Source organism: Nelumbo lutea, chromosome 4, assembly GCF_056320005.1.
Source record: "Nelumbo lutea isolate HS-2025 chromosome 4, American lotus-T2T, whole genome shotgun sequence".
In the NCBI taxonomy this organism is placed as follows: Eukaryota; Viridiplantae; Streptophyta; class Magnoliopsida; order Proteales; family Nelumbonaceae; genus Nelumbo; species Nelumbo lutea.
Window position 1 is genome coordinate 31,532,862 of NC_142687.1, and position 13,691 is coordinate 31,546,552.

Sequence of the window (13,691 nt, forward strand, 5' to 3'; positions counted from 1 at the left end):
GCACTATAACCAAATGTAGACTTAGGGAAAAACGTGCCAACCGTAGATAAATTAAATAATAAAAAAATGAAAGAGAAAAGATGAAAACCTACAAAGTACAAAAACAAATCGTAGAAATCATTTAGGCTGCATTTGGAAACGATGCAAATAGGTCTGAGTGCAAATATGTAGAGTGTAAAACGGTTTATATAAATTGTAAAATTGGGTTGGCTTTGCACTAACAAATTTAACTTTTTACCAAATAGACTTTTAGTTGTAATGGATGTAAACATGAATTCCAATAAAGCATATGCTTTTTTTTTTTTATCACAAGCCTATTTGAATATAAATTTACTTCTTTTTTATTAATGCACTTTTACATCTTCTTATCAATGTAAATATGCATTGGTCTGTCATTTGTCAATGCATAAATGTAATGTTGCCAAACACAGGCAAAAGTGAACCATAGTGAAAATTTACCCTGAATTGGGATTTACACTCCATTTGCATTGTTTTCAAATGCAGCCTTAGGCACATCCCTAATATCATATATTCATAATAGTAAACAAAAATAAGTATGTGACAAATAAAAATAATTTTTGTAGATATATAAATATAAAAAACTACAAAAATTTTCAAAATATATTATTTAATGTCATCATTATCATAATCATAAAAAGTTGTCATATGCACACTTAGTAGTTATATAATATATAATGTGTGTATATAATTTTTATTAAAATGAAATTAATGTTATTCACTATGGAAGTTCTAACGTTCATATAGGATATGTCCAGTCCACTCAAAACAGTCAAATTTTGAGAGAAAGGAAACGCCAATGCTACTTGACGTGGCCATAACGCACATAATTAACCGTGATTTTGTAATCGAGCGTAGCGGCACCCCATAACGAACTGACGAAGTCACGAAGATGTCATCACAGTGATGCTTTGTGTGCGTTGAGAACACGCGCCCGTTCCCTAAAAAACTCCCTTCAGAAGAAACGAGAAAACCAGACGACGAGACGACAAGTCCATGACCAACCCCAATCCTACAACCGCGCATGTTTTTGACCTTTCCACCATTGTCCCCTGCTTAGCTGACATTCCTTCCTCAAATACTCTCTGTTGCTTCTTCTTCTTCTAGGGTTTTTTTCTGGTTCTCTGTTTTAATCTCCTAGGGTTTCTCTGTTTCTGCGTCTTCTCACTTTCGGTTCTCGACCATGGCCGGAATTCGATGGCCACCAGAAGATTCGGAGCTTTCTCAGACGAGAGCTCCAAGCACATCCGACCTCATTTCCGACGACGATCGCTCTATCGCTGCGGATTCTTGGTCTATAAAGAGCGAGTACGGAAGCACTCTGGACGACGAGCAGCGACACGCCGACGCCTCTGATGCGCTCTCCACCGGCACCTTCCGAGCTGCATCTGATTACAGGTCAGTAGTTCTTAGTTACTTATATTTATCTATTTATTGCTTCTCTCTGTTGATTCTTTATCTTTGTTCGCTCTAAGGTTTTACTGGAATTTAAAGAAAGATAAATATGCTAGCACAAATCAGATTGCCAAGGTTTTTCATTTGAGGTTCTGTCTGCAGATGAATTATGTATTCCAATGCCATCCTGTGATTTAAATAATTGATGATTTTGTTGGGGAAGGTTGTAAAGATAAAAGATTATATGGAGTATATGAAGTAGGATCTGATTCAAAAGGAGTTTTGATGAATAATAATAAGTTTATTGATTCAGAAGCAAATTAAAGCGAGTTCATACATCATCCCAGTGAGAGGGGCGAGCTGCAGCCCCTCCTTGAAACTTACAAATAAACTAGGAAAGAAAAATAAGAATCACAACTGAGTCCAAAATAATTCTTTCCTATTTACCCCTTGCTTAGCTAATACATCTGACAAGGTATTTGCTGATCTCCCCACCCACTGTAGAGTGACCAACATATTCCTTGTCAACCAACTAAATTTCTTCATTTCATTCTTGTATCGCCACATAGCCTCTTCATAATTTTTCAACCAACCCACCACCACTTTGGAATCCCCCTCGATTATTAGTTGTTGTACCCCCAGCTGGTTTGCAAATTGGACCCCTTGTACAACAGCTAAAAGTTCTGCCCTGATGGAATTCCCAATTGCCAAAGGATCCGAGTAGAGCAACAAAATCTCTTCCTTCTCATTTCTCAAAGCACCCCCCACTCCGGATAATCCTGGATTACCCATGCTGCTTCCATCAAAGTTCAACTTAATTGAGCTTTCGGGTGGAGGAGACCAGCTTGTAATTGATTTGGCCTTTAAAGATGAACACCTTGCTACTGCTGACCAATTTCTCCAAATGTCATTAAATGAGAATTGATGAAAGATTTCCAAGGTCTTCAGCCATTGTATTGCCCTGTTTAACACAGTCTTTCAAGTCTTGGCTGTTCATTTCCTTATCTTGAAAAATTCTGAGATTCCTTTCTTCCCAAAGAGTCCAAGTCAAAGCAGCACGAGCACATCTCCACATAATTCTCCCTATTTTTGTAGGCCAATAAAAGGTAGAATGGTTGAAGAGCATGTGAACTTCTGCTGATAGACTCCAACTACCCCCAAACAACGAAAGTAGCCAAGCCCAAAGGTCTGCAGAAAAGGGACAAGATACAAATAGATGGTAACAATCCTCACCGTGAGCTCTACAGAGGATACACCAATTAGGAGAAATATAGAGAAAAGGAGTTGCAAATTGTTAAAACTCCGAGAAGTGAGAAGTAGAGTAACTTGATTATACTATGGATTTTAGCTGTTTAATGCATAAAGAGAACAATTTTACATATATCCACATTCTAAATGCAAATCGATTTGTAATATCTTGAAAAAAATATACTTGGAAGCAGTTCTGACAAGGAAGACCCAGATGCTGAAGTAGAGCCTTCGATGTTGGGTTTGCAGAGTTATTGGGATGCCACATATGCAGATGAATTGGCAAATTTTCATGAGCATGGCCATTCCGGTGAAATTTGGTAAGTGCTGCTCCTAGCCCCATTATGGGAATCTTCAATTTGTAGTGTTTTCCCTTCCTTTTCATAGTCACAGATTTTTATATTTTATTGTATCTTATTCATGTCTGAAATTTTTCTCTCACTTTCTAATATACATATTTTTCTTCTCATTATTTGTGGGTTTCCCCCTTCTCTTCTTTCTACTTATTACATTTTTTGATAGATCTACTTATTGTATTTTTGAAGCATTACATATGCTTATCAGAAAGAGAACAACTATAGATGATGTTATCATCTTTTTTTTTTTTTGCATTACATTTGCCTTTTCATATACGATGAAGATGCTCTGTCTCATTAGCTTCTTTTTTTTAATGGTAGTTATCTTAGGTTCTTTTGGTACCTCATCAATCCAGTCGTAATTTCTAGTGCCCAAATAAGCCAGTAGTTTGTCAAGTATGATTAGTTTGAAAACTCTGACCATCTAGTACCAGTTTTGATTTCATATTTAATTTTATGTCGTAATTTCTTTTGGTACCTCATCAATCCAGTCGTAATTTCTAGTGCCCAAATAAGCCAGTAGTTTGTCAAGTATGATTAGTTTGAAAACTCTGACCATCTAGTACCAGTTTTGATTTCATATTTAATTTTATGTCCATTATTTGCTATGATATTTCTGATTCTTTCTTATGATGCATTTTTTTAGTCCTTGACATGTCATAATGTTGGGAATGAGGCTAGTTCAGTAATTTTCATTGTCTTTATGAAGGATGCTAGTAGTTGAGTTGCAGGTTTTTTTTTTAATAGTAAATGCAAAAGGAGTTTCTTCGAAAATAAAAGATTAAGGATTACAGCCTGCTGGTGAAGAGTTTTCACCTAATCAGTACGTCCAAGCCAAAAAAAAAAAAAATCATATGAATTATGATTCTAATTCCCCACTGGTAGCTTCCAAAGAAGATAAAAAAATATCTCCAAAATCCTCTCCATTAAAATCTTTGAAATCTGGAAGGAGGGCTCAATCTGCCACCAAAGCACATAGCCACCAGATTTTTTCTATGATCTCATAAAACTAAGGAATCCTTAGCATCAACATTGTTTTGCTTACTAGCTGATGGGGCAGTTCGTTTGTCTATAAATAGGAGAGGGTGGAAGCATGGAGCCAAGCATATTGGGGGGGGGGGTCAAGTGGAGGCATGGTTAGAAAAGGTAATAAAGTGGGTCCTTGGCCCCCCAAAACTTAAACTGAAATGTTAAAATCACTCTCTAACGCTCCTCCAATTACCAAAATAAAAAAAAAAGTTTATTTTTTCTTTAAAAAAATCTGTAATAGACCCAAACTTTTCCGCCCCATATCTTTCAAAGCCCTACCTCTTCTACTCCCTATTTCATTTTCTTGTTTACTTTCCCTCCTCCCCCCCCCCCCCAAAAAAAAAAAAATAATAATAATAATAATAAATAAATAAATAAATAAATAAAATTCCTGTCCCTGCCACTGTGGTTGACCAACTGGTTTGATAAGATTCTGTACCATACAAGCCAAGGCATCTTTGTGAGTCTATGAACATGACATGGCTGATAGTCTGTATTCTGTAAGAATATTTATTTGGGAACTCATACAAGGTGAAAACACTAGTCAGGTATGAAAACTCAGTAGATCATTACCCAACTATAGCTCATATTGTACGGTTGTACCATACAGAAATCTGCCTTAGTTGTTTACTGATTGAGATTATATTCCATCTGAGTGCTGTTGTGACTTTGTCTGCAGCTTGACTTTTGAGGTTATATTCTTTGGAGTTTGGAGCAATTTTGTTTTGGCATTTTGTAAGACTGATATTCTCCTGGGAGTTGATTTATCTGACTGTTCTTTGCCTTTTAGGTTTGGAACTGAAGTCATGGATATTGTTGCATCTTGGACCAAAAAGCTGTGTATTGACATTTCTGAAGGTCGGTTGTGGGGTCCTGATGATGGTGCGAAGCATGAGTCAGTTGAACAGGTTGGCAAATATTTGTCTAGCTGGAGTGTACTTGATATTGGAACTGGCAATGGTCTGCTTCTTCAAGAGCTTGCAAAGCAAGGGTATTTTTTGCAATTTACCTACTCCTTTTACCTTCCCATAATCCTAAATAATATTGCATGCCAAATCAATATTGTTCATCTTTTTCTTTTCCTTGAATATTAGAAAAGGCATGTGTCATTTCTTTGTGGGTTTGTGTGCATGTGCCTGATTGTGTAGAAATGGCATCTGGCTGCCTTTGCTTTTGAATACCTGACTTGATTCCACAAAATGACCAAACTACCCTCAATATTATAGTAACTTTCATTAAACAAAAGGAGGTCTGTACATGAATAGATATGCCAAAAAGAAAAAGGCTCCATCTGCTTTTTGGTAAGTTCCTTAACCAGGTAACCCGGGGAAGTGGATTTACCCATGTTCTTTTATTTCCCAGGTAAATAAATCAATTACCATTTTAGCCGTAAAAATCCATTATTAAAAGGGGCATTTTTGTCCCATCCAAGTGTTGGCAACTTTCCCTCAGGTGGGGAAGTTATTTACCCACCCGGGAGATGGAAAATAAACTTTGCCTGGTCCCCACATAAATCTGAAAAAAGAACATGGCTTTAATTGGTCAATGGGATTGACCAACTTTCCCCCCTCTCAAAATCCAAAAAAACAAATGCCCCCAAAAGAACATGTATCCCAACCACAAATTACATGAGCATAGTTTTACCACTGCCACTATACAAAAGTGGCCTCCCCACAGTTGCCCGAGCTGGTCAGAACGGATACCACCACTGTACTGAAATGAACAAGAAGATTTACAAGATTGGCAAGACTGGAGAGGAGTCTCACTCAGCCATGACTGAATATGATAGGACTGACAGGGACATCACTCCTATGGGTGGATTCCCTCACTATGGTGTAGCGAAGGATGACTACATCCTGGTTAAAGGATGATGTGTTGGCCCTAAAAAGAGGGTTGTTACACTCTGCCAATCCCTATTGAATCAGATATCTTGTCTGGCCCTTGAGGAGATCAAACTCAAATTTATTGATACCTCTTCAATGTTTGGATATGGTCACTTCCAAACTACAAACGAGAAGCCGAAGTTCTATGGAAAGCTGAAAGTTCAAAGATTTATCAACGGTTTTGCACTGCAGACTTAGTGAATGAGTGGAGACACTGTTTTCATTATAGGCGTTTTTGTGGGCGGGCAAGTCCACTTTAGACTTGGTTTGGTTTGCATTTTAAACTGTTCAGAACTTGAATAATTTTCTAAAATTTGTTTTATCAAAAAAAAAAAAACTGGCCTCCCCACACCCGATTTATCTAAGCTATCTGCGACTGTATTTAATTCTATTGGAAAGATCATTCATCTTTGGGAGTGCAACTTGGGCAGGCCCAACCTAAGCTGAGCTTTTGCATGGGTTGGGTTGGGTTTTTTTGGGCCTTGGGCCTAAGAGATCAGGCTTTTGTGTTCCTCATGTTGGGCTTGGGTTGAGGTTAAACCGAGTTCAGCCTTATACATGCGTTATATACAATGTCATTATATTACATATATTGCATAATGTATACCATTTGGATGGTGTGATTGTGGATATGACTTATTAGTTGTAAAATGTTACAAGTAAATGATACGTGAAAAACAAGTAAACAACCCAACTAGCTGACCCAACCCTAGAACCAGCTTAAGTATGTTAAGGTTTACCTCAGGATGGGCCTGGGCTGGCAACTTCAGGCTTGACGTTGGGTTGGGCCCTCAAGTTTGAGCATAAAGCCCAGATTATGTTGGGCTTACCTCAGACTGGGTTGGGCTGGTAAACTCTTTGCTTTGACCTTGGATTGTGCTGGGCCTGATGATCCAGGTCTTAGGTTAGACCTAGGTTGACCCTTCCTGACCCAATCCTACCCAAGTTGCATCCTTAATTACCTATCTTATGACACCAAAGCATCGCAGTCGCAGGGAAGTGAAGCTTTGGCCTTTGATTAGTAGAATGAAAGAAAAATGACATCATTGCATCTTAAAGTTCTCCAGATTCAAAAACCTTTTTAATGAGATTGTTTAAACTAGTCTGACTCTTTAAGGTTGTATACTCCTTGTATACTTTCATCATTCTTTTCTTTCCAATGGATTTTTTTTTTCTATTTTCATAAAATGTAAAAACTTTCCCCATTTTTTTTCCAATTTTCCTTCAAATTGTGATGTACTCTGCATCCAGGTTCTCCAACCTGACTGGAACTGACTATAGTGAAGGGGCAATTGATCTTGCCCGAAGACTTGCTGATCGTGATGGATTCAGTAATATCAACTTTCTGGTATGTCATAGACTCATAGTTCTTAGTTCATGTTTTTATTTTCTTCCCCTTTTTGATTAGTTACCAGAATCATTTTTTGTAAGAAGAAGAATGGGCTATGGAGTACAATTAAAATTATGCCAAACACCCTTTTGCAATATTAGGCTAGCCCAAGCCATCTAATCCCTTGATTTCAAGCTTTGCTTATTTGTTACATTCAACCTCTTTGGGAGATGACTCCCAATACAATTGGCTTCTGTTAACCCCTTCCTATCCAATGCATCAGCTAAGATATTGGCCGATCTCTGAGTCCATAAATATGTTATACTGGATCCCCTAGCCAGTTTTATTGGCTTCATCGTATGTCTGAATGTCCAAGAACCAGCAATGCTGTTTTTGAGCTTTTATTTTTTTTTTCACAGCTCAGGGTTTGATGCTTATGCCATGCTATAGTTGACAAATAGATGTGAAAGGGTTTTTGGTTTTGTAGATAATCAAGACTGCTATTCAGTCTTGATCACTAAGAGATTTCAGGTTCGATGAGAAGAGAATATGAAGAAGATGTAAAGGGAAGAGTGGGAGAAGAGCAATAGAACACAGAATTTTAGGAGAAGAACAGAATCTCAATCATTCTGCCGCCGCCACTTTAAGATAGTATATATAGGTTATCTCGAGTTACATGAAAGGACATATCTGCCCTTGGTGTTTACATCATACCTACTAACAAATAACAAACAATATAAAACTGAAACTGAAACTACAAATAACAGAACTAAAAAAAATAACAACCACAGCTGTGACTACCCTACGGACAGAGTGGAACCACAGCTGTGGGGCCCACATCACTGTTCTCTACAGGTTTATACACTATTGGCTATGGAATACGCTTTTAAGACTATAAATTAGTTCTTTCTTCTCCAATGGTTGTCTTTTATGAAGCCAAATTTCACTTCTCAAAACTTATGTCTTGCTAAATTTAATTAAATTTCTAACATGTATAGATTTTTCTATAGTGCAATTTGTTAAAGCATACCACTTTACATATTTTAAAAGTTTTGATGCCATATTGGTAAGTACATCTAGATTCTCAAGTATAGATGTAAATACATCAATCTGGGTTCTGGAGTATAGTTGTAAATACATCTATATCCTGAAACAAGTTAACAATAAATAAAATACATTATTAAAGATTTAAATAGGTTAAGTTGTTCATAGGGCAACCTTAATCTGGATTCTGGAGTATAGTTGTAAAGTTTTCTGTTGAAACATCTTACTAATTGGTCTGTTTGTGTTCTTTTCTTGTACAAGTATTGTTCCCTTTTGCAGTTATTATAGCCAGGACTTTGACATAAAACAAATTGTGAAAATTGAGACTAAATCTTATGAGTGATGCAGTAGACAATGAAGGCATGTGCTGTTTTTTGGGATCAGCAAAGGTAGGTGCATTTGTTTGATCAATGAACGTGAATTATAATATAAAATGGAAAAGAAAAGAAAAGAGATAGCTGTAGAAATGAGGAGGAATTATTGCGAGTTTGAGATTGGTGTGCACCATTTTATACATTAGAGGTTAGACATAAGTGATTAATATGCTTTCACCGAAGTAACACTTAGATCAAAGGTTAGAAACAAATTCTGAACATATGCACATGTTCATGGTTGGATGTTTTGTTTTAAAGAGGGTACTGGCTAGGACTGCTCTATTGTTCATATTATGTTGCACTATGAAGGAAATAAAGGTAAAGCTTTAAGCATCTTTTTTCTTGGGCCCAGTATCCAGTATACTAAGTGCATAAAGAATTAAATTCAATATATTTGATACCTTTTTAAGTTTTAAAACATGCAACTCTATCATTGAGACAAATGACTTTTAGGGGTTGGTCTTCACTGTTGAGCAATGTGAATCCAGAGTAGGATCTAAATAACCATTTAAAAATGTAAGTTAGTTCATTCAAAACAGGGCAGAAGGGGTGGGGGGGGTGGGGGGTGTGTGGGGGGGGGGTACAATGAAGCACACCCAAAAAAAAATCCAAAATCCACCCAATAGTTACAAAGGCATAGTATTTGCACTATATAAAGATGCCCTACCACCCCTGATTTAGCTAAATGATTGGCCTTAGAATTCAGCTCCCTTGGAATCCATCTAAAAGAGCAAGAAAAAGAGGAAGGCAACTCTCAGGAGATGAGCCAGCCTCCAAGGGCCCTTCTCTTTATGCACTGTCTAGCCAATAGCATTCCTTGAATCCTCCTCAACAACTAGGGAAGTGACTTTTATCAATTTGGCTATCCTCAGACCAGCCAGGAGCACCCGAGCACCCTAACTTCAGCTTCTGAAGCATCCACAACAGCAGCCGGTCCACTGAAGGCCCAAAAGACTATACCTTACCTATCTAAAATAAACCCCCAATGCCAGTCATTGTTTGGTGATTGGTGACTGATCTGCAGCTTCCATCAAACAATAAAGTAAAATCTGAATCCGGTCTGGGAATAGGAGATGGGCTGAGGTGGGGAGCAATATAGGAGGAGTGCAGTATTTCAAAGATACATGCATGGTTATGGACAATGAAACAACGTTAATGAGGTTACAGTTAGTTTTCCAGATCTAGTTTGCATAATCAAAGATATGTGGAGGCACAGATGCTATTGGAGAATCTATGCCTTCGCAATATTTTACTCTACTTCTAACTCTAATAGGTGTTTTACCTTGTAATAGGATCGTCCAACAAACTCATGTAAATTATTTTTAGATTGGTAACTTGAATAATTTATTTTACTTAACAAACTCACTGATGTGTGTGTATCTCCTGAAACTCTTTTCTTTATGCTAACAGAATCAAGGTGCAGATCAGCTATGGAAGCTATTCTTTTTGTGGTTTATAATGTCTCAGAAAAGACTTGGTGTAATGAAAAAATAATAATCTCAAGTCTGATCTGGCCAATTTATTTTCCAGAGCAAATTCACAAATTATAAAGATTCATTCCTTCTTTTAATAGTAATGATTTGCACTTCGAATCATGCTTCAAGGTAAACAAAATCTCAATTTTGACATAGAAGATGCTGATGTGATTTCATTCTGAAGGCATGCCTAGGCGCACAGGTGAGGTGCATTTCAAGGCATGCACCTTGCCTAGGCCCAGGCACAGCCTCTTTCAAAAGGCATGCACCTGGTGCGCCTTATGCTCAGTCTAATTTTGCACTTTTGACTTTTTCTTTAAGCAGTGGATGGCCAGGTTCTCTGCTAGATATTTGGACATATTTTCCAAGCTCATAGGCATATAGAATAATAAGGGTGGTCATTGGACCAATTTTTTATGCCATCATTATAAATGGGCAGTCTACATGATTATTTCCTTCATTGTCAATGTATTTTCTGGCATTCGAAGATCACCAATCAATCACTAAATAGATATTTGGCATTTGATATCAATTTGTTATGTTCAATAGATCACTGGTCAATGTATCTTCAGGCTTTTGACTTCATGTTTTTTCCTTCACATTTTCAGCTGTTCTACTAAAGGTGGTCATTGGACAATTTTTATATCATTCATAATGAACAGTCTTCATGATTATTTCCTTTGTCATCAATGTATTTTTTGGAAATTCGAAAATCAGTAGATCACCAATCTATCATTCAATGATATTTGGCATTTTATATCAATTGGCTATATTCAATAGATCACTAATCAATGCATTTTCAAGCTCCTGACTCCATATTTTTTCCTTAACGTTTCTGGCTAGTTCTAAATCTATGTTATTTTTTGAATCCTTTTTAGTTGTTTACCTGTAGCTAATTTAGTCACTGAGAGAAAGTATGACTGACAGTTGATGTTGTAGCTCTGTTTCTGATTGTATATGCTTTTCTTGGTTTCTTCCTAATTTGATATCTCATTTGATGCAATTCTTGTAGGTTGATGATGTTCTTGAGACAAAATTGGAGAGGCAGTTCCAACTTGTTATGGATAAAGGTGCTTTAGATGCCATTGGATTGCATCCTGATGGCCCTTTGAAAAGGTAATAGTAACCCATGAGAATTTATTTAATTGGCTTGCCATGTACTTTCCTATGCATGCTGAGATGTCATTACTAGCTCAACTGCCTTTTCAACCCTGCTACAGGCACTGTGGATCAAATGAATGTGTCTTATCATGGGCCTCATTGTGCCTGTTGTGCATTATAGAGGCAGCTGAATTGCTTGTACACAAAAATGCAAAACGATTTTCCTGGTTGGGTACTTGGGTTTTAGGAAGCTTCTATGTGGACCAACATATCTTTGTAATTGAGGGTTCCACCATTCTCAACCATTGTACTGCCAAACACTTCAGCAGTGGTGCTTGACACATTTATTTGTTAAAAATTCTTGATGAATCATTGATCAATAAAATTCCAAGTAAACTATCAAGAAAAATAGAGAGAGTATAGGGTTAAGGGCTAATATGGATTGGGGAATTGAATGCAGCCAGTCCGGTTGGTCACCTATTTAGTGGATGGTTTGGATCAGTTGCATCATTGATCAGCATGGCAGAAATTGGGTAGTTTCATGTAAAGAAGTGCATTACTTGATGAATCATTTATTTGTTAAATTTGTGATTGTTGATCAACAACATGTTTAGAGGCTTTCTTAGAAGTAATTGATTGTTCCCTGCTGAAACAGAAAAAAAAATGCTAATTCCATGATTTCAATTGCTAAAGGAAATTTGGGATTATCATTACTTTTTTTTCTTATTTTCAGGATCATGTATTGGGATTCAGTCTCACGGTTGGTTGCTCCTGGTGGAATATTGGTTAGCACTTGTTTAAAATTGCTTTTAAATGCAGATTCTGATTTATCACATTATCGTGGTGTTTGAACTGATTTCAGAGACCATTTTTTCAGCTAAATAAATTTCAGACGCTTTAAACAATATAAAAAGATCACCTAAATATCCTTTTTTTCTTGGTTTTGTATTTGAATGACAATTGGCTAGTTAAATTGATTGTAGGATTTGATCATAGGTCTGGTTTCTGATTCCCCCAGACTTTATTCACCCATCTAAGCTAACTGTTCTTTTCTTTTATTTTCATCACCCTCATTCTGGTATCGGTTGCAGGTGATCACATCATGTAACAGTACAAAAGATGAATTGGTGCAAGAGGTGGACAACTTCAACCAAAGACGGATTGGTGTTTCCCAGAACCCTGAAACCCCAAAGGACCAAAAAGAAGCAATCAGAGAGCCCCCTGCATTCCGCTACCTCAGTCATGTTCAGTCATACCCCACATTCATGTTTGGAGGATCGGAAGGATCACGTGTTTCCACTGTTGCATTTCTCCGTAGCTGAACTAGTTTTGAAGGTTCAGGTTGGTATTAATTAAATGTTTTATCTGTCATGTGATTGTGGGATTTAGGTGTTCATGGGGGCAGTTTTGTTGTTTCAAGCATTACATGTTAACTAATCATACTTTGGTTGATGACCCAACTTGTTCCAGTAAGAGGAAAATGCCAAAATTGCTGACCTTTGGGAAAAGTTTGTTTTTCTTATGAGCTTTCAGTATCTGATGGCAATGCTAAAATGATTTCTATGGAAGAGAGGCGCTTGATTCTAGATCCGGATAAAATTATGCAAATTGATCACCACCGGTTCAATTAGGCATTGAGGTGGTTCATTTCATCCCTTAGCATCACGGTATCACTTGCGTAGTGGCAAAATTGTTCTAAGATCACCCACAAAACTAGGAACCAGAATGATCACTGATTTGTACCCGAATTTAATTTCTTGTAGTGGGGTGTGGAAGGGATTGGAACTTAATTTGAAGAGAGGGACTGATGTGGAGCGTCTGCTAATGTTTGAATTTTGATGAGTACTGACTGGAGAATTCTGATTAGCTCAACACTTTAGGTGTTCAGCGGGCTGTGGCTTGTCTTGTTGAACTGACCAGTAACTACTAATTAAAAGATAAGCATACAAGTATTAGCTTCTGTTCACAAAGAAGAAATTGTGCACATTCTCTATTGGTGTTTTAAACCCCTTAGCTACTAGTCTACTACTTTTTGCTTCGTGGGGTGGGGATGGGGGATAGCCTATCCCCCCATGCATGGTGACAGGATCTGCTCCTCACAAATGGGCGCCTCACAGGCATATCCACCATGCACTGTTCTCTATGGGAGATGTTCCTGATTGACGATAGGATGTGCATGTGAGGAGCCAAGTGTGAGGAGCAGATCTGGTCTGCCATGCATAAAACACTGCCGTTTTCACTCGTAGTCAGGTTTGTATTGTTTACATCAGATCCAATCATCCCATGCGCCTGTACTTTCTCAACCTTAATTGCAATGGATTTGATCCCAAGTCTTCTAAATTCCATAGCTACTAGTCTGCTATTTATTCTTTCCAAGGTTTAAAGTATTAACATGTATTGGCCCGTACGACCCCTCTTGATACGCTCTTACATTGGGT

At 37.5% G+C, this 13,691-nt stretch overlaps 1 protein-coding gene across 3 annotated transcripts; it reads left to right on the forward strand.

The window, feature by feature from the left end:
- Positions 1–875: 875 nt before the first annotated feature.
- Positions 876–13,230, forward strand: LOC148854993 (uncharacterized). Of its 3 annotated transcripts, none has more exons than XM_088985507.1 (8): positions 876–1,416; positions 2,856–2,981; positions 4,837–5,037; positions 7,181–7,277; positions 11,165–11,268; positions 11,987–12,038; positions 12,345–12,594; positions 12,787–13,230. In XM_088985507.1, the coding sequence occupies exons 1-7, from the start codon at positions 1,202–1,204 to the stop codon at positions 12,573–12,575; spliced, it is 1,026 nt and encodes a 341-aa protein (XP_088841633.1). In that variant the 5' UTR covers positions 876–1,201; the 3' UTR covers positions 12,576–12,594; positions 12,787–13,230. The 3 variants fall into 3 exon arrangements, with proteins under 3 accessions (XP_088841633.1, XP_088841632.1, XP_088841631.1); XM_088985506.1 differs by lacking the exon at positions 12,787–13,230 and adding an exon at positions 12,724–12,761; XM_088985505.1 differs by lacking the exon at positions 12,787–13,230 and having other exon boundaries at positions 12,345–12,761.
- Positions 13,231–13,691: the final 461 nt, after the last annotated feature.